The sequence below is a fragment of the Cherax quadricarinatus genome, chromosome 71 (assembly GCF_038502225.1).
Source record: "Cherax quadricarinatus isolate ZL_2023a chromosome 71, ASM3850222v1, whole genome shotgun sequence".
Classification (NCBI taxonomy): domain Eukaryota; kingdom Metazoa; phylum Arthropoda; class Malacostraca; order Decapoda; family Parastacidae; genus Cherax; species Cherax quadricarinatus.
The window spans coordinates 8,450,541-8,473,217 of NC_091362.1; the positions used below are offsets into that span (position 1 = coordinate 8,450,541).

Here is a 22,677-nt window from a genome sequence, read left to right on the forward strand (position 1 = left end):
GCATATTCTGAAATCACCTGTTTACTGTGATCTTATTGCATATATATATATATATATATATATATATATATATATATATATATATCCATCCGCATCGGTGTTGCCCTTCGACTTGCCGCCCCTATTCTCGCCGAACACAGGTGTATTTGTGGCAGTGAAGCAGCAGACCGATTCGGGTACCATGGTCTTGTGTGCCGTAAATCCGAGGGAAAGATTGCAAGACATGAGGAGGTTAATAACATTATCAAGAGGAGCCTCACAACAGCTGGATGCCCAGCAGTAAGGGAGCCACCCCAACTATGCAGATCTGATGGCAGCCAGAAGCGTCCAGATGGTATCACCCTTCAAGCCTGGACAGATGGGAAGCAGGTGGTGTGGGACTATACATGTGCATCTACCTTGGCTGATACCTATCTCCAATACACCAGGGAGGAAGGAGGGGCAGCTGCCAGCTTTAGGGAGTCCCAAAAGTCTAGAAAATATGGAGAACTTGCCCATCATTATATGTTTGTTCCCATAGGCTCAGAGACCCTTGGCTCATGGGGAAAGAGTGCATCTAATTTCCTTAAGGAGCTGGGAAAAAGACTCATCAGGGTAACTAGGGATCCCAGGGCAGCTAGTTTTCTGTTCCAGCGGCTCAGCGCGGCTGTTCAAAGGGGTAATGCATGCTGCATTTTGGGCACACGCCCCAGCTCTGAGGAGCTGGATGAGATTTTCGCCTTATAATCGGTGATACACACGTAACAACATGTATATATATATATATGTGCCACCTTTATATCAACAATGTATCTCTTAAATCTTCTGTGCCATATTATGTAATAATATATATATATATATATATATATATATATATATATATATATATATTATATGGAGTGAATGATTGTGAAAGTTTTTCTTTTTCGGGCCACCCTGCCTTGGTGGGAATCGGCCAGTGTGATGATAAAAAAATAAATAAATATATATATATATTATATATTATTTATTTTTAATAAAACAAATAATATATAATATATATATATATATTTATTTATTTTTTTATCATCACACTGGCCGATTCCCACCACGGCAGGGTGGCCCGAAAAAGAAAAACTTTCACCATCATTCACTCCATCACTGTCTTGCCAGAAGGGTGCTTTACACTAGTTTTTAAACTGCAACATTAACACCCCTCCTTCAGAGTGCAGGCACTGTACTTCCCATCTCCAGGACTCAAGTCCGGCCTGCCGGTTTCCCTGAACCCCTTCATAAATGTTACTTTGCTCACACTCCAACAGCACGTCAAGTATTAAAAACCATTTGTCTCCATTCACTCCTATCAAACACGCTCACGCATGCCTGCTGGAAGTCCAAGCCCCTCGCACACAAAACCTCCTTTACCCCTTCCCTCCAACCTTTCCTAGGCCGACCCCTACCCCGCCTTCCTTCCACTACAGACTGATACACTCTTGAAGTCACTCTGTTTCGCTCCATTCTCTCTACATGTCTGAACCACCTCAACAACCCTTCCTCAGCCCTCTGGACAACAGTTTTGGTAATCCCGCACCTCCTCCTAACTTCCAAACTACGAATTCTCTGCATTATATTCACTCCACACATTGCCCTCAGACATGATATCTCCACTGCCTCCAGCCTTCTCCTCACTGCAACATTCATCACCCACGCTTCACACCCATATAAGAGCGTTGGTAAAACTATACACTCATACATTCCCCTCTTTGCCTCCAAGGACAGAGTTCTTTGTCTCCACATACTCCTAAGTGCACCACTCACCCTTTTCCCCTCATCAATTCTATGATTCACCTCATCTTTCATAGACCCATCCGCTGACACGTCCACTCCCAAATATCTGAATACATTCACCTCCTCCATACTCTCTCCCTCCAATCTAATATCCAATCTTTCATCACCTAATCTTTTTATCCTCATAACCTTACTCTTTCCTGTATTCACTTTTAATTTTCATCTTTTGCTCACCCTACCAAATTCATCCACCAATCTCTGCAACTTCTCTTCAGAATCTCCCAAGAGCACAGTGTCATCAGCAAAGAGCAACTGTGACAACTCCCACTTTATATGTGATTCTTTATCTTTTAACTCCATGCCTCTTGCCAAGACCCTCGCATTTACTTCTCTTACAACCCCATCTATAAATATATTAAACAACCACGGTGACATCACACATCCTTGTCTAAGGCCTACTTTTACTGGGAAATGGGAAATACAAATGGGAAGTACAATGCCTGCACTTTAAAGGAGGGGTTTGGGATATTGGCAGTTTGGAGGGATATGTTGTGTATCTTTATATGTGTATGCTTCTAGACTGTTGTATTCTGAGCACCTCTGCAAAAACAGTGATAATGTGTGAGTGTGGTGAAAGTGTTGAATGATGATGAAAGTATTTTCTTTTTGGGGATTTTCTTTCTTTTTTGGGTCACCCTGCCTCGGTGGGAGACGGCCGACTTGTTGAAAAAAAAAAAAATATATATATATACAGTGGACCCCCGCTTAACGATCACCTCCAAATGCGACCAATTATGTAAGTGTATTTATGTAAGTGCGTTTGTACGTGTATGTTTGGGGGTCTGAAATGGACTAATCTACTTCACAATATTCCTTATGGGAAAAAATTCGGTCAGTACTGGCACCTGAACATACTACTGGAATGAAAAAAGTTCGTTAACCGGGGGTCCACTGTATATATATATAAACACAAAATCATTTAAACTCTACTCAATATTCCTTATGTCTCCATAATTCTGGTGACAGCATTAACAAATGACATCAAGAACAGCAACAGGCTTGTATACAAGCTGTCATTCTTAACTTCTTAACCTTACACTGTAAGGCCCCAATTTACCTGTACACTATCAAAAATGCTTCATTCACTAATGTTATATTCACAGAAATAAACTGACAGGGGTCATACAACACTGGGAAAATGGGAGACAATCAGATTCAATCCAATAAAGGGGAAGGTTAGCCAGATTCTTTTTATCAAGAGTCCTTTACCAGACTTGAGGGAACTTTATTAAAACTGGGGTTAAAGTAAACTGTCATATGTTACTGTATCAATGTACAGACACTATCTCTCATTGTATATACAGCTTGTCTCACATCACAAGCAGCAGTCAGCTATCTGCTACTAGAAGCACTTTAGTTTCCACAACAAGTATAATATTCATAGAGGCACTAAACCTGTAAGTCATACAATGCTTAGGGGACAGGAATAGCTATTCTCAACAAATACCAAATTGATTTTTTTAATGAGTGAAGGAAAATTAAAACAAAATAAAATCTTAAGAAAGTACTTTATTTTACTTTATATACAAAATAATCAAGTAATACTAACAGACTATTATCTAAGTCAGTTCCTGAGTACCTCAGGAAGAACTTAAACATACTATGTACATAAGGATCTTTATATCCTAAGTTAACTTCATTTGTAAAACTAAACTGTTTGTATACTTAATTCACAGGTACTGCGATGTGCATTACAATCTAATATATATAAAAACTCCTTCACACGATATAAAATAAAGTGAAAAAATCCGTGAAATTTTAACATCCATGTACAATACAGTATTAATAATTACTGTAAACTAGACCCATTTAATAAAACAAGGTTTATTTAATATCATCAACAAAGATTTTATGACTCTACATGGAAGTGACATATAAGCTGAAGTAAACTAGGTTTTACTCCTGTACAAGAGAGAGGAACACTTGTCTGTTGGTCATGTATTTTTTGTTGAGTGTCTGTACAGCCCGCTGAGCTTCCTGGGGAGTAGGGAATGCAACACGTGCATCAGCTGTGGGTTGGTTAAACTCATTATACCGTCTAATAATATTTTCTGGTCGGAGAGTTGCAAACTCTTGGAAAAATCCAAGGATATCATCGGTTGTAGCACGATATGGAACATTCTTTAATGCAACGACACAGCCTGGTTTACCAAAATTCTCTGGTGGAATAGCTGTTCCCATGGCTTCTTCACCAATAGGTTTATCTAAGCTATCTCTTAATAGTGAGAGGGGTCCTCGTATTCTGCTGAAAGATCCATCACTTGGTCCTCGAGGGCCGGGTAAGCCACCAGGCATCCTGCTCATGCCTCTCATTTCTCCTCGGGGACGGTATCCTCGTGATCCACCAGGAAAATGCCCCATCAGTCCACCTCTATAGAGGCCCTGAATCATTCCTCCAGGATTAGAGAAAGAACTCGAACTCTGCTGCTCCATATTATGCGGAGATTCTTTCACTTGATCTCTATTCGATTCAGAGTCGGATGCTGATTCATTTTGGTTACCTTGCTGTTGCTGCTGTTGTTGCTGTTTCTGCTGCTGCTGTTGATGTTTTTCTTTTGATGCAGATTCACTTGTTTCCTTTGACTGTGTAGGTACTTTTTCCTCAGTATTAACATTTTCTGTATTCTTTTCTGATTTTCCTCCAACTGCAGGGGCACCAACCTTTTGTCCTTTCCTTATGAGTTCGAGAGGATCAAATGGGAGACCCATTGCAATCATAACAAGAGGTTTTGCTATCATTTCCACCTCGACCTTAACTTTACAAAGCTGTTGCTTAGTCTTTCCCACAGCACGCCGGGCATCTTCAATCAGAGGAAACATAACATATACTTCACGCATTCCATTAGTGTCTGGATCACAAAAATGTACTCGTTCTGGCACCAGCCCCTCATCACTGAAAAAATCTCGAATATTTATTTCCGTTGCATCTTTTGGTACTCCTTTCATGGACACAGAGTCTGTAAGTAAGTCAGCACCCACTGCTGGGTTCTTGCTTTGTGATCCCTCACCATTTTGTTTTTCAGTTTTATTTTCCACATTTGTCTGTGGCTTAGAATTCATCTTTTGATCCTGCTGAGGTTTAACTACTTGACTGCTACTTAGAATCAAATCTCTGTCCCTAACAGCAGGTACCATAGCCTCAGGTGGACATATTTCTACAGTGAGGGGGCTTCCATCAATAGAAGCATTGAGTAGGTTATTAACAGCTTGTTGAGCATCTTCTGTGGAGGTTAGACGCACGAAGCAACGCCCAGATGGCTGACGAGTTCCCTTCTCTCTTTCCAGGACAATGTCTTCAATTTTGAATTGAGTGAACATCTGAGCAACATCATGATCAGTGCATCCTACTGGGAGGCCAGACACACACACACAAGCACTGTTTGCCCAGGAGAGTTTGTCTTCAGGTAAACTTGGAGGTTTATTACTCTGTGATTTATTATTTGTCATTTTGTTAATATCTACTGCAGCTTCATATTTGGCCTCAGGAATTAAGTTAACCTCTACTTTATTATCAAATATATAATTGCCAGAGTATCTAACAGCTTTGTGAGCATCCCGAGGTAAGGAAAACTGTAGTAGTGCAACATCTATTCTATTCCCTTGATCGTCAGCTAGAAGTTTAATACTTGTTTTAGGAACATAAATACCACGGAAAAGTTCACGTATAGCTCGATATGAAGTGTTTGTAGGTATATTGCGGATTTCTACACTACACGTAGTATTGTCATCTCCCCATTCTGAGCTACCTTCCCTATAGCTATAGGGACCACCCCTACCACGAAAACCTCCACGTCCTCTATATCCTCCACGAAAACCAAAACCATCATCAAGATTTTCATCTTGGTATCCTTCATGATATGCACCAAAGCGTGGATTAAAACCTCGTCCACCTCGACTAATTCGCCCTCTTTCCATGCCACGCAATCCTCTACTTCGATGACCTCGATAACTGTATGCTTCACTAAAGCGGTCATGTTCCTCACCTTGTCTGTCTTGATCCATATGATAATAAGCTTCTTCTTCCCAGCCATGAGGATCATGCTTCCAGCTTTCTTTTTCATTCCAGTTTTCTCGCTTATCTCCACTGTTTCTACCTGTCCATTTGTCTTCTTCCCGACCATTCCAGCCTTCACGTTTACCACGACTACTCCAGTTTGATGATTCATCTGTATCATCACGTCTGTCTGCAGCATCCCAGCGGGTCCCACGTTCACCATGAGGCTCTCGTTTACCACGAGACTCCCAGCCCCCAAGCCTTTCTGGATCATCATGAGAACCTTTCTCTTCATGGCTTTCTTTGACATCCTTTGGAAGCCTTTCCTCTCTATTATTTCTTCCTTCTCTTGGATCCATTTCATTCCTGAAACTGCTTCTATCTCTGGTATCCTTTTCATCTCTAAATTCTCTTGACTTGTTATTACTTGTATCTTTTCCTTCTTTAGAATCCCAGCCTCTTTGGGGTATATCAGGTCGGCCTTGCGAGTCAAACTGATCAATGTTATACTCATTTTCTGGTTCATTAGGAAGTGAGCGATTCCTTGGATGCCCAACAAATCCAAAATTCTCATTATTTCTTGGAGCCATTCCTCTACCAAAGCTTCCAAATGGAGGACCATCGCCTAACAGACCTTTATTTTCAGGTCTCTGTGAACTATCATCAGAGCCTCTAAGGAGACCACCCATATTTTCATTCCTTGGGATAGGAGGCTTTCTAGACAACTGATTATCCATATAATCTCCTGGACCTTCTACAATAATTGGATGATCATCTGGAGCCTCTGTGTCCATAGGTTCATGGAAGGTATTTAACATGGGTATGGATGGAGGAGGAACACTCATGTTTCCCATACTGAAAGGTAGCCCAGTGATAAATGGAGGTGCTGTAGTGTAAGATGGCACGGGATTAAATGAATGTGCCGAACTGTATGCTGGCATTGGGGCAGGTGATGGTGTCTGGATAGGAGAATTTTTGATGGGTTCTGAGAGACTTGGTAGAGGTCCTCTCATACTAGCACTAGGAATGTCGCCCAGGCCTGGTATTCCTTCTGCACCACTACTGGTAATATCTTTGCTAGATGGCAACTCCTGTGAAACAGCTACAATATCATTGTTTTCTTGGCTAAATCGATCACCACGGTCACGACCAATGCGGCTACGCTCCTTATCACGATCACGGTCGCGGTTCCTATCTCTGCCACGATCTCGTTCACGACTCCTTGTGCGTCTACGACTCCGGCCACTTCGGTCACGGCTACGAGATCTTGACCTGGTTCTGTGACGTCTGCGGCGATCTCGATCACGAGACCTGGAACGTGTCCTGCTGCGTGACTTAGACCTACGTCTCCGACTGTCACGTCCTTTATCCCTTTTGGATGATGAAGACGATGAAGTTGATTTCTTATCTTCCTTTTTATCAGTTACATTTGCTGATGAATTAGAATGAGAAGCTTGTATATCATTAGCAGCAGCAGTAGAATTATGGGGACCATGAGATGCAGCTTGGTTTGGAATGTGAGAGGAGGCATGAGATGGAGTCTGTGAGGGACCAGAAGAAGGGTGAGAGGAGGGAGGCACTGACATTGGTGGAGGAGCTTGTTGTAAGTTTGGCTGAGTTGGGGGAGAGTTAATATGTGAAGACATATGAGGTGTTACTTGTTGCTGAGCTTCAATATGTGAGTGTGTGTGACCTTGATATGGTGCATGTGCAGATAAGGGTTGGTGTGGTATGGCTGATGCCGAAGTCTGCTGCAACGCAGGAACCGAGGGTGCTTGAGATGCTGAGGGTGCTGAGGGAGCTAGAGATGCTGAAGGTTGCTGGGGTTGTGTAGGGATAACTGGGGGTGCCAGGTACCCCTGCAGTGCCATGGCCTGCTGACGAGCAGCCTCAATAACCTTTTGCATCTCCGTTCGTGATGACAGTAGCAAGGTTACTTGGATCCCCTTCAAGCTGGAGCCTGATTTCTGCATGGCCAGTCTTGCATCTTCATCTGTACTGTTGAGGGACAATAAAGTTTGTATTTTTCCTTACATTTTAATGATAACTATACAACACATGCACACATACTCAATCACTCGTATCTATAGCTTCATATTAGATATTAATTAACACTGTTTGCAAACAAGGAGAACAAGTACAAATGAGCATATAATAAATGAAATCCGCATCTGGCACAAGTGGGGCTTGAACCCATGGCTAGTGAGTCCTAAAAGACACAGGCCAGTGAGTTAACCACTAGCCTAACTGGCTCTAATAAGATTCATCCAACTAGGTATACACCATAGGGAAGTTAGCAAGGACCACCACTGTGACCACAAATGAAAGTTTTTTACAGATGACTCCCACGCCAGCGAGGCTGTCATTTTAGGACTCACTTGTCATGTGTTCCAGCTCTGTCCATTCTGTGGCTCTGAGGGGACTTGAGTTAGAGCACACCACAGCCATGCTGATGTGGGAGTCATCTGTATAAACCTGTATTTGTGGTCACAGCGTGGCTCGTGCTAACTTCTCTACAGTGTATAAATAAATATGCCTAGTTGGATGAATCTTATTAGAGCCAGTTGGCCCAGTGGTTAATGCACTGGCCAGCTGGCTCTAAGTTTCAGGACTCGCTTGCCATGGGATCACCCTCCACCCATTCCCTGATTTGCTTGCAATTGTTTGATTACGATTTCATGAGACACGATACACTAGTCAGGGGCACTAAAGAACACACAAGAAACAGTAAACTAGCAATTACAATGGGTATTGGTTTAGAAAGACACGTAAGCAAACACTATAACATATTTATTAGAAAACGTTTCGGTCCTGGGACCTTGATCACTTCTAACATACAGAGGTAGAAAGACATTATATATATAGGCGGAGAGTGAGATGTGACGCACGTGACCTGAGGAATGTCATAAGAACATAAGAATGGAGGAACACTGTCACGTGCGTCACATCTCACTCTCCGCCTATATATATAATGTCTTTCTACCTCTGTATGTTAGAAGTGATCAAGGTCCCAGGACCGAAACGTTTTCTAATAAATATGTTATGGTGTTTGCTTACGTGTCTTTCTAAACCAACTTGTCGGTATTTATTACCAAGGTTTATACCACAATGGGTATTGTATATTTCAGACCTCTTCAATGCCCTCATGCTGGTGAAGGACTCTTTAGTGCAAGAAATTGAGTTACCAGTCTCTTCATTGTAACAAACCTCGGTAACTCTCATTTCCAGGGTACTACATGCCCCCTTTAGGTTTAGTGCTTCCGTGTAAATTTCAAAATAATGATAATAAAAATAATAATAACAATAATAAAAAAAGTTTCTGCCATTCTATGCAAGTTGCTACTCTCTCTCTCACACATTTTAGTGAAGAGGGTCTCAGTATGATGATACATGCAGCACTCATTTTGTCTTTACACAGATTGTTTGTGCCACATACAATTACAACAAGTTTAGTAAAGACATACCTAAAGGCAATGAAGGCATCACCAAGCTCTCCACCAACGATGTGTACACCACCCTCGGGTATAGAGAGACCCTTGAAGAACTCGCGGATGTCGAGGGCATTAGCCGACCACGGCAAGTTCTGCAGCCTTATTATCACACTCATGATGCCGTCACTCCTGCACCTGCAACACACAACAGTACATTACTTTTAAAACAGACATATTAGCAAAGTGTGTATTACATGGGCTATAGTTACCAACAACTCAGTGGAAAATTATTTTATTCAAGTTCAGCAATACACCCGAAAGTCATACAGCACTGTAGGTGGGGGTTAGTGGAGGTGGAGGTTAGTGGAGGTGGAGGTTAGTGGAGGTTGAGGTTAGTGGAGGTGGGGGTTAGTGGAGGTTGAGGTTAGTGGAGGTTGAGGTTAGTGGAGGTGGAGGTTAGTGGAGGTTGAGGTTAGTGGAGGTGGGGGTTAGTGGAGGTTGAGGTTAGTGGAGGTGGGGGTTAGTGGAGGTTGAGGTTAGTGGAGGTAGGGGTTAGTGGAGGTTGAGGTTAGTGGAGGTGGGGGTTAGTGGAGGTTGAGGTTAGTGGATGTGGGGGTTAGTGGAGGTGGGGGTTAGCAGAGGTGGGGGTTAGTGGAAGTGGGGGTTAGTGGAAGTGGGGGCTAGTGGAAGTAGGGGTTAGTGGAAGTGGGGGTTAGCGGAGGTGGGGGTTAGTGGAAGTGGGGGTTAGCGGAGGTGGGGGGTAGTGGAAGTGGGGGTTAGCGGAGGTTGGGGCTCGTGTAAGTGGGGGTTAGTGGAGGTGGGGTTAATGGAGGTAGGTGACAGTGCAAGACTAAAATTTAATACTGCATATGAATATAAAACAATTATTAATGGATGAGTTACCACAGTTTCAAGAACTGTTATCACTCACCACAGGTGTTATCACTCACCACACAGGTGTTATCACTCACCACACAGGTGTTATCACTCACCACAGGTGTTATGACTCACCACACAGGTGTTATCACTCACCACACAGGTGTTATCACTCACCACAGGTGTTATCACTCACCACAGGTGTTATCACTCACCACACAGGTGTTATCACTCACCACACAGGTATCACTCACCACAGGAGTTATCACTCACCACATAGGTGTTATCACTCACCACACAGGTGTTATCACTCACCACACAGGTGTTATCACTCACCACACAGGAGTTATCACTCACCACACAGGTGTTATCACTCACCACAGGTGTTATCACTCACCACACAGGAGTTATCACTCACCACACAGGTGTTATCACTCACCACACAGGTGTTATCACTCACCACACAGGAGTTATCACTCACCACACAGGTGTTATCACTCACCACACAGGTGTTATCACTCACCACACAGGTGTTATCACTCACCACACAGGAGTTATCACTCACCACACAGGTGTTATCACTCACCACACAGGAGTTATCACTCACCACACAGGTGCTATCACTCACCACACAGGTGTTATCACTCACCACACAGGTGTTATCACTCACCACACAGGAGTTATCACTCACCACACAGGTGTTATCACTCACCACACAGGTGTTATCACTCACCACACAGGTGTTATCACTCACCACACAGGTGTTATCACTCACCACACAGGAGTTATCACTCATCACACAGGTGTTATCACACACCACACAGGTGTTATCACTCACCACACAGGTGTTATCACTCACCACACAGGTGTTATCACTCACCACACAGGTGTTATCACTCACCACACAGGTGTTATCATTCACCACACAGGTATTATCACTCACCACACAGGTGTTATCACTCACCACACAGGTGTTATCACTCACCACACAGGTGTTATCACTCACCACACAGGTGTTATCACTCACCACACAGGTGTTATCACTCACCACACAGGTGTTATCACTCACCACACAGGTGTTATCACTCACCAAACAGGTATTATCACTCACCACACAGGTGTTATCACTCACCAAACAGGTATTATCACTCACCACACAGGTATTATCACTCACCACACAGGTGTTATCACTCACCACACAGGTGTTATCACTCACCACACAGGTGTTATCACTCACCACACAGGTGTTATCACTCACCACACAGGTGTTATCACTCACCACACAGGTGTTATCACTCACCACACAGGTGTTATCACTCACCACACAGGTGTTTTCACTCACCACATAGGTGTTATCACTCACCACACAGGTGTTATCACTCACATAGGTGTTATCACTCACCACACATGTTATCACTCACCACACAGGTGTTATCACTCACCACACAGATGTTATCACTCACCACACAGGTGCTATTACTCACCACACAGGTGTTATCACTCACCACACAGGTGTTATCACTCACAACACAGGTGTTATCACTCACCACACAGGTGTTTTCACTCACCACAGGTTTTCACTCACCACACAGGTGTTATCACTCACCACACAGGTGTTATCACTCACATAGGTGTTATCACTCACCACACAGGTGTTATCACTCACCACACAGGTGTTATCACTCACCACGCAGGTATTATCACTCACCACACAGGTGTTATCACTCACAACACAGGTATTATCACTCACCACACAGGTGTTTTCACTCACCACACAGGTGTTATCACTCACCACACAGGTGTTATCACTCACATAGGTGTTATCACTCACCACACAGGTGTTATCACTCACCAAACAGGTATTATCACTCACCACACAGGTGTTATCACTCACCACACAGGTATTATCACTCACCACACAGGTGTTATCACTCACCAAACAGGTATTATCACTCACCACACAGGTGTTATCACTCACCACACAGGTGTTGTCACTCACCACACAGGTTATCACTCACCACACAGGTGTTATCACTCAGCACATAGGTGTTATCTCTCACCACACAGGTGTTATCACTCACCACAGGTGTTATCACTCACCACACAGGTGTTATCACTCACCACACAGGTGTTATCACTCACCACATAGGTGTTATCTCTCACCACACAGGTGTTATAGCTCACAGTGTTATCACTCACCACACAGATGTTATCTCTCACCACACAGGTGTTATCTCTCACACAGGTGTTATCACTCACCACACAGATGTTATCACTTACCACAGGTGTTATCACTCACCATACAGGTGTTATCTCTCACCACACAGGTGTTATCACTCACCACACAGGTGTTATCACTCACCAAACAGGTGTTATCCCTAACCACACAGGTGTTATCACTCACCACACAGGTGTTATCACTCACCAAACAGGTATTATCACTCACCACACAGGTGTTATCACTCACCACACAGGTGTTATCACTCACCACACAGATGTTATCGCTCACCACACAGGTGTTATCTCTCACCACACAGGTGTTATCACTCACCACACAGGTGTTATCACTCACCACACAAATGTTATCTCTCACTACACAGGTGTTATCACTCACTACAGGTGTTATCACTCACCACACAGGTGTTATCACTCACCACACAGGTGTTATCTCTCACCACACAGGTGTTATCACTCACCATAGTGTTATCACTCACCACACAGGTGTTATCTCTCACCACACAGGTGTTATCCCTCACCACACAGGTGTTATCCCTCACCACACAGGTGCTATCACTCACCACACGGGTGTTATCACTCACCACACAGGTATCTCTAACCACAGGTGTTATCTCTCACCACACGGGTGTTATCACTCACCACACAGGTGTTATCACTCACCACACGGGTGTTATCACTCACAGGTGTTATCTCTCACCACACAGGTGTTATCACTCACCACAGGTGTTATCTCTCACCACACAGGTGTTATCACTCACCACACAGGTGTTATCCCTCACCACACAGGTGTTATCACTCACCACACGGGTGTTATCTCTCACCACAGGTGTTATCTCTCACCACACATGTGTTATCACTCACCACACAGGTATTATCCCTCACCACACAGGTGTTATCACTCACCACACGGGTGTTATCACTCACCACAGGTGTTATCACTCACCCCACGGGTGTTATCTCTCACCACAGGTGTTATCACTCACCACATAGGTGTTATCACTCACCACACAGGTGTTATCTCTCACCACACAGGTGTTATCACTCACCACACAGGTGTTTTCACTCACCACACAGGTGTTATCACTCACCACACAGGTGTTATCTCTCACCACACAGGTGTTATCACTCACCACAGGTGTTATCACTCACCACAGGTGTTATCACTCACCACACAGGTGTTATCACTCACCACACAGGTGTTATCACTCACCACACAGGTGTTATCCCTCACCACAGGTGTTATCACTCACCACAGGTGTTATCACTCACCACACAGGTGTTATCACTCACCACACAGGTGTTATCACTCACCACACAGGTGTTATCTCTCACCACAGGTGTTATCACTCACCACAGGTGTTATCACTCACCACAGGTGTTATCACTCACCACACAGGTGTTATCACTCACCACACAGGTGTTATCACTCACCACACAGGTGTTATCACTCACCACACGGGTGTTATCACTCACCACACAAGTGTTATCACTCACCACACAGGTGTTATCACTCACCACACAGGTGTTATCTCTCACTCACACAGGTGTTATCACTCACCACACAGGTGTTATCACTCACCAAGGGTGTTATCACTCACCACACAGGTGTTATCACTCACCACACGGGTGTTATCACTCACACAGGTGTTATCACTCACCACACAGGTGTTCACATAACACTGACTGTTATCAGAGCAACAAACAATATCTCCAAGAACAACTGCTTCATGCGCCAAGTACATTATATAATTATTCATCAAGTTCAAGTCTTGTAGTTTTCTTTGCCAGCTGTAAGCACACAACCATAGCCATCTGGTGACAGCATAATGCTCAATTATTATAAATAATAAAAAAAAATGCTAAATACATAATGCGCAAGATGGTCAGGTAACCACCATGTTGTGGTTCAGTTGGATCTGTTAACAAGTGGTAATAGTTTCAGCCAGAGTCATTCTAGCGAGCAGATGATTCGTATCCTGTTGTGACTGTTGGTTCTCTCTGCTAATCATTATTCTGATTTGTGATAAATCTTTGTACATTTGACAGAAGTGTATAAAGTAAACTGGTGTCTGGCCATTACAGTACAGTTTGAACATCAAAATGGTATAAAATACCGACAAATATTTTATACCATTTATACATCGACTTCACGTCTCTTCTGCTTCTATCAACTTTTCTGTACTCGACTGAAGAAGCCTACTGTGTAGGCGAAACGTTTCGAAATAAAAATACCTAACTGTTGCATATGTGTCTTATCTACAGTACAGTTTATATAAACTGGTAACTTGTCAGTACAGTACAGTTTATAGACTGGTTAATAGTCCAGTTTATGCAAATCTCACAAATTAATTTCTGAGTAAATTGTTTCCCAAGAGTGATTGTTGTGATTGTTAGTGGTCCCTGCTTATAGCTGGAGTCAGTACTGCATACTTGCAACTTAAACACTGTCAAGGTACATAGTTAAGAAATTGTTAATTATCGGCAAGTGATCCCAAACTTTGTTTTACAGTTACTTGTTATAAAATTATTACTTAAATATCGATGACAATGAAGCCTTTCAATTCACAATAGCCAAAATGCTATGTAAATAAACAGTATCAAGAATACTTCATTAAGTGACTTGGTGAAATATAAGATTTAATATATTCCACAGAATGTTAAACCCGTACTGGGTAGTCAGCCTTGGATGTTATACAAGACCAGGGTTGTCCATTCTTAATTATTTCACTGATCAGCGATGTAACTGTGACCAGTTTCGACAGTTTTCGTGCTCTCGCAGCCTGACCAAGGGTTCACGCTTCTTTGCTTTCCTGGTCAACCAGGCTGTTGTTTGCTGGTTGACCAGGCAAACACCAGACAAGACTAACCCATGGATAGGTTGTGAAACTTGGAATACTCTGGAAACCGGTCCTGAGGCCTTTCACTGGTGGAACGTTCTTGGGTGGCCCCGTGACCTGGCTGGCAAAGCTCTCGCTTCACACACGAAGGGCCCGGGTTCGATTCCCGGCGGAGTAGAAACATATCGATGCGTTTCCTTACACCTGTTGTCCTGTTAACCTAGCAGCAAGTAGGTACCTGGGTGTTAGTTGACTGGTGTGGGTCGCATCCTTGTGGACAAGACTGAGGACCCGAATGGAAATAAGACAGTCCTCGATGACGCACTGACTTTCTTGGGTTATCCTGGGTGGCTAACCCTACGGGGTTAAAAATCCGAACGAGAAAATCTTAATATTAAGAGACAGTCAAATTAGGTATCCCATCCAAGCCGAGGCGGGTATACCTACAGTGGTTGTTCTAACATTTTTCTTTCTACAGTAATTGTTAGATAACTAGAACAACTTTTTCAACTGATCTCAAGTTAACGCCAGTGATTTTTGGTAAGAGTTAGACTGTTACTGATGTTTTGTAATGTAGTCCTCAATTTGTCGTTTTTAATTTTTGGGATATCGTATTTACGTTTCTGGAGAGCCATCACCACATTTCTGGTAAGTTGATATTATTATTATTTTTAGAATTATTATTATTATTATAATCAAAAAGAAGCGCTAAGCCACAAGGACTATACAGCGCTGCAGGGCAGGAAGGAAGCGAGGGCATCAGGTGGCAAAAGGGAGATGGATGAGCAACAGGTTACGGATAACAGCGGGGCAGTGGATGGTGAAAGGGTAAAGGGCAGCAAGAGACTGAACCAGAAAGGGCTGAGGGGAGTGCGAAAAGTATCATCAGAGTTTGTGGAGTAAATCAGTCGTTGTCAAGAAGTCAATGAGAGAGTCAGGATTAAAGGAGGGTCCATCAGCAAGAAGGGAAGGTAAAGAGAGAGTAGGAGAACGAAGACGACGTTGGAGGTAAATTCTGCGTGCTCGTTGATAGAGAGGGCAGTCTAACAGAATGTGGCTAATCGATACTGGAACTTGACACTGCTCACAGAGAGGAACAGGGTGCCTCTCCATGAGATACCCATGAGTAAGACGAGTGTGGCCAATGCGAAGGCGGGAGAGAGTGGTCTCCCAACCTCGGCACTGATGACAAGAAGACGGCCAGTAACCTATGCTCGGTTTAATAGAATGAAGTTTGTTACCGAGCAGAGTTGACCAACGTTGTTGCCAACGGGTGCGAAGGTGGGTAGCTATTGCAGCAAAATAGTCCAGAAATGGAACACCTCGATAGGAAATTGGTAGGTCATATACTGCTGACCGCGCAGCAGTGTCTGCCTGTTCATTGCCCTGTACGGCGACATGACCAGGGACCCAACAAAAAACAATATCTTTATGTTTGGTAGAGATACGGCGTAGCCAAAGTTGGATACGGAGAACTAGGGGATGAGATGTATCAAATTTTCGTATAGCCTGTAGAGCACTAAGGGAGTCTGAGACTACTACAAATGATGACACAGGCATAGATGCGATACGAATAAGTGCTGCAAGAATGGCATACAGTTCAGCAGTAAAAATGCTAGCTGAAGATAGTAAATGCCCTCGTACGACGCTGTCCGGAAACACTGCTGCGAATCCGACGCCGTCTGAAGACTTAGAGCCATCTGTGTACACAGCGGTGGCATGAGAATGAGAGTGGAAGTGATCAAGAAAAAGAGAGCGGGAAGCCACCGTAGGCAGTTGAGCTTTCGAGCAAGGGAGTGAGAAAGAACAGACCCGAACAGCTGGAACTTCCCAGGGGGGTAGGGAAAAGTGAGATGCTACATGAACATATAAAGGTGGTAACTGAAGGGAAGACAAGAGTGAAAGTAGGCGAAGAGAAAAGGGACGGAGCAAACAGGGGCGGCGAACGAATAAAGAATGTCTACTAATATCGGTGACCATTCTATAAATGGAAGGATTGTGTAGATCGTGAGAGCGTACATAGTAACGAAGGCAATGGGCATCACGGCGATCAGACAAGGATGGAACATTTGCTTCTGTATAGAGGCTCTCAACAGGGGAAGAGCGAAAAGCACCAAGGCACAAACGTAAGCCTTGGTGATGGATAGAGTTAAGGCTAGAGAGAGTAGCAGGAGAGGCCGCGGAATAAATCTGGTCACCATAATCGAGTTTCGATAAAACGAGGGCTGAATGTAGGCGAAGCAGAGTTCGACGATCAGCTCCCCAGGAAAGATGAGCAAGGGTTTTAAGGAGGTTTAGCCGGCTGTGACAAGTTGCCTTCAGAGAGGTAATGTGAGGTTTCCAGGTTAACCGACGGTCAAAGAGAAGGCCTAGAAACCTGACTGTATCACGTTCGGGGATACGGGAGCCATAGAGATACAAAGGATGATCGGAGATAACAGAGCGTCTAGTGAAAGTAATTTGGTGAGTTTTGGTACTTGAAAATTTAAACCCATGTGTGGTGGCCCAAGTGGAAACACGGTCGACCGCATGCTGGAGAGAAACTGCAATAAGGTGACAGTCAGCGCCTGCACAAGCAATAGCGAAGTCATCAACATAGAGTGATGACCAAATATTGGGTGGAAGAACAGAGGCCAAATCATTTATAGCAAGGAGAAAAAGTGTTGTGCTTAGAACACATCCCTGAGGGACACCTTCAGCTTGGACGAAGTCCGGGGAAAGAACATTATTGACTCGAACACGGAAATGTCTGTCAGTTAAAAAGTTCTTAAGGAAGGATGGTAGATTGCCTCGGAGGCCTAAGGAATGGGCCTGGGCCAAAATATTATACCTCCAAGTTGTGTCATATGCCTTCTCAAGGTCAAAAAATATGGCAATAACTGAGTGATTATTCGCAAAGGCATTACGAACATACGTATCCAAGCGTAGTAAGGGGTCTATGGTAGAACGACCCTTACGAAAGCCATATTGACTAGCGGAGAGACTGTTGTGAGTCTCTAAATACCACATTAAACGTCGATTTACGAGGCGTTCCATCACTTTGCAAACTGCACTTGTAAGAGCGATGGGGCGATAGTGGGAGGCATCATGTCCTGTAGTACCCGGTTTGCGGAAAGGGAGAACAATGGCAGATTTCCACAGCTGGGGAAGAACTCCTTGTGCCCAAATAAGATTGAAGAGGTGTAAGAGGACTACAAGGGCTGACCGATGTAAATGTTGTAACATACGAATATGAATGTCATCAGGCCCAGCTGCCGATGATCGGCAAGCTGAGAGCGTTGCCTCCAGTTCTTGAAGTGTAAAAGGCACATTATACTGTTCTTCTCCGAGAGAAGAAAAGTCCAAGGGTACTAACTCTCTGGCAGACTTTGAGGAAAGAAACGAGGGGCATAGATGGAGCCCTCGGGAAATACGGACCAGATGTGTGCCAAGTTCAATGGCAACGTCGAGAGGGTTTGCTATATCAACACCAGTGACCCGTAGAACAGGAGCCGGGTCAGGAGAGTATTTACCACTCAATTTCCTCACTTTTTTCCAGACTGCACTCATAGAAGAAGCAGAGGTGATGGTGGAAACATAGTCTCGCCAACAAGTGCATTTAGCTTCACGGATGACACGGCGAGCGATCGCACGCTTCTGCTTAAAATCAACAAGTCTCTCAGCGGTTCTATTGTACCGGTACCTGCCCCATGCAGCACGTTTCAAACGTACTGCACGAGCACAAGCAGGAGACCACCAAGGCACGCACTTCTGAGAATGCCTGCCTGAGGTTTGGGGTATAGAATGAGAAGCTGCGGTATAAACTGATGTCGAGAAGATGTGTAGGAGCTCATCAATGGAGGATGAAGAAGGAACCTCACTAAAAGCAGTGAGGTGTGAGTAAAGATCCCAATTTGCCCGATCAAATTGCCAGCGAGGGCTACGGGAAGGTGGTGAATAGGAAGGAGAAGTAAGAATGATCGGAAAATGATCGCTGTCATGTAAGTCTGGTAGAACAGACCAGGTGAAGTCTAGTGCAGTGGAGGAAGAGCAGACTGATAGATCGATGCAAGAGAGAGTATGAGTACGAGGATCAAAATGGGTGGGAGTACCCGTATTTAAAACATGGAGGGGGTGAGAGGCAAGAAAAGCCTCCAACTGAATGCCACGTGAGTCACAATGAGACCCCCCCCAGAGGAAATGGTGGGCATTAAAATCACCAAGTAACAGAAGTGGTGGTGGTAAGGATGAAACAAGAAAGGCAAAGTCTGGGATAGAAAATGCTCGAGAAGGAGAGAGATATAAAGAACATATTGTAAACCACTTATTCAAGTGGATACGGGCTGCAGTGTAATGCAGCGAGGTATGGACAAATAGTTGACAGTACGGAATATCATTGCGTAGAAGAAGGGCACTTTCATTAAAGGTCCCATCTGAGAAAGGATCCGAAGAATACAATAAATTATAGCCTGAGATAGGTTGGAAAACAGCCGAGTGTAATTTTGGTTCTTGTAAGCAAGCACCAACAGGGGAAAACCTGGAAAGCAACATCTGAAGCTCACCCCGATTACCCCTGAGGCCGCGGATATTCCACTGTAAATAGGCCATGATTGGCGATGAAGAAAATATCAGGAATCTGTAGGTAAAGGCACCTACGGACTAGAGGGGTTAGAAAAGTCAACGTGTGGTGGCATTGGAAGATGTTCAAGTAGCGAAGGAACGGAGCGTTGCGAAGAATGGGGTTGTGAAGATGGAGGAGAGGGAAGAGAAGGAACAGGAAGTGAATCAGTGTCCATTGAAGGTTTAGTCTCTGCAATATATTCTGAAATGGCTTCAAGTGTTTCTGAATTCAAAGATGTATGGGAAACCATATTGGAGATAGGAGGAGGAGGGTGAGTAAAGATTGGGACAGTAATGGACTGTACCAAAGTAGAGGGGGAGGGAAAAGTGTAAGGGACTGGAGATGAAGTGTGGGGGGGGACAGAAGAGGTAGAAACCTGGGAGGTGACAGAAGAGGGAGAAACTTGGGAGGGGACGGGGGTGGAAGGCATAGTACGAGGAGGAGGGTGAATCTCCACACTTGTAATAGAGCCAGAGAGAGGGGAAGAACTAGGTACAGAGACTGGAAAGGTAACGTGTGGAGGTGGAAGAAGGGAAGGAAGGGGCAAAGAAGATTTGAGCAATGTGGATTTTTTGGACTTCTGAGTAGAGGGGCGATTGGTATTAGGTGTCGTACGAGGTCTTGTCGATACTGGGGCTTGTGAGGAAGGACGCGAAGATGTGAGAACAGACTGAGTTGTAGTCGGGACGTCAGAGCCAAGGACAGCAAAAGGATTAGATGCCGTAATGGCTATGGGAGGGGTAACAACAGAGGAGGCTGCAGAAGATGGGACCCCAGAAGTGGGGGGATGTTTGGAAACACGAGAATAAGAAACACGGGGTAGTCTCCCTTGGAGGCGGAGATGAGTAACTGCCATAGCATAAGGGAGACCTTCTGCCTCTTTGAGGCAACGGATTTCACGTTCATTTAAGTAGACCTGGCAACGGCGGGAGTACGAAGGGTGAGCTTCATTACAATTAAGGCAAGATGGAGGTTGACTGCAAGATGTATTAGAATGGTTGTCGGCACCACAGACTGGGCATTCGGCCATAGATCTGCAATATTTCGCTGGGTGACCAAAACGCCAGCAATTTCTACATTGTTGCGGTGTAGGTATCACCTTTCGAACTTGTAACCGATGTCCCGCGACATATACAGAGGACGGGAGTTCTCGGCTGTCAAAAGTTAAACGAGCCACATTGCAAGGGTAACGTCTCCGCCCCCGGGCAGGAAGGACATAAGTGTCTACTTTGAGGATTGGGAGATCCTGGAGTTCCAGCTGTTCAAAAATGTCATTGCCACATGACTGGAAATTCTGTTGGACTATGGTATGGGGCAGAATGACAGTACCACTACAAGAATTGAGAGAAAGATGTTTTTCAATAGTGATAGGAGTAGTATCGATATTCGAAAGGAGAGAAAGATCATGAGCTTGGGTAGCATTCTGGACAGTGACGATGCGCGTACCGCTCTTGAGAGCGTGAAATGAAATATCTCTGCCAACATGACGCAGGAGCGCTTTGGCAATACTATGGTCAGAAAGGTAGGCAGAAGAAGAAGTTGGTCTTAAAGTAAAGAATTTAGTCCATTGTGTGGTCCGAAACTGAGCGTGGAGAGGGAGTGCTTGACGTGTCGGTCGTTTCCGAGTAGAATGGGAAGGTAACGACGGAGCATCATCAGGAGATTGACGTTGGCGTTTAGGAGTAGGACCGGAGTTGGTCCGGCATGAAATGGGTGGGCGATTCGAAAATTGCCGTACCGTAGAGGGAGAAGCTGGAAGCATAGTCAAAGGAGAGCGGAGTTCAGACAAATCGAAGGAGTCAGTCGAAGCCCCGGTACCTGAAGCGGGTGAGGAAACAGCACCAGCAAGAGGTACAGGGGCATCAGGAGTGTCCGAAGAGTGGTCTAAACACAAGGCAGGGTCAGAATGGGGTGCGGTATCAAGGAGGGGCCCGGGGGTAGTGGTTTCATGGACTAGGGCTGCCATGGTTAGGTTACTCCTTTGCTTTTTGTTTTTAAGAAAAAAAAAGAAAGAAGAAAAGAAAATAAAAACAAAAAAAAGAATAAAAAAAGGGGGGAGCGGGGAGGAATAGTTCCCAGGAGGAATGAAAGGGCCGGAAATCTCCCTCCGCGCCCAAGAGGACTCGACACCGCTAGTAGCGCAGATGCAGCATGGAACCCGTGCCATACCCTACCCTTCATGCCAGTAAACCAGCAATCCGGGATAGCAACCTCACATCTGCCGAGCTACCTCAGTGGACAAAAGAGAGGGCGGCCGGATATCCGCCACAAAGCATACCTCCTTCAGCCACCACCCCCGGAATCCGAAAGGTGGCTTCCAGAGATACACCCGTCGCCCAAAAGACACCCAAAGCTACTCCGGGATACCGGAGAGGGATCGGGACATCCCTAGGCAATCCAGATTCCACGGCAAACTACGCCACCGCCAAGAAACCTCAACGGAATGGGATCGACCCCGGTGTCCTTTCCCCTACCTAGGAACTAGCGCGCCTGTGGGAGAAATCACGAAGGCTAAAAAGAGGAAGGGCAAAAGGGAGGGGTGAGGAGGAGGAGGAGGAATGGAAAAAGGGGAGGATGGGGAGGATGGGATAGGGGAGGGGAGAATGGGGGGTAATTAGGTTCGGTCTGAGGAAGAAGACCGACAGGGCTAATTCCTCAGACCAAGAGCCTCTTCACCACGCCAAGGAGCCCCCCTTGAAGAGGATTATTTTTAGAAGAGTCATACTTTACCACACAACAGAGAAATGTTAACGGGAAGGTATGTGTAAAAAAATAAAGACGAGGAAAGTCAAAGTCTATGTACAAGCGAGTTGTGTCCAAAAAAATCATCTAGACTCAGACTCGGTACTGAAGATACGACTATTAGAGAGAAAGAGAGAACAGAGTATGGGTGTC

General features: G+C 44.7%; 1 protein-coding gene across 7 annotated transcripts in view; it reads right to left on the bottom strand.

Annotated features, from left to right (window-relative positions):
• Nucleotides 1-3,297: 3,297 nt before the first annotated feature.
• LOC128700400 (uncharacterized) overlaps nucleotides 3,298-22,677 on the bottom strand; it is a 234,296-nt gene continuing 214,916 nt past the window's right edge. For all 7 annotated transcript variants that reach the window (XM_070100008.1, XM_070100013.1, XM_070100009.1 and 4 more), the window contains 2 exons: nucleotides 9,265-9,426; nucleotides 3,298-7,798 (listed from right to left, as the gene is read on the bottom strand). In XM_070100008.1, the coding sequence (XP_069956109.1) occupies nucleotides 3,703-7,798; nucleotides 9,265-9,407 (4,239 nt within the window). In that variant the 5' untranslated portion in view covers nucleotides 9,408-9,426 and the 3' untranslated portion in view covers nucleotides 3,298-3,702. The remainder of the gene's footprint in view (nucleotides 7,799-9,264; nucleotides 9,427-22,677) is intronic.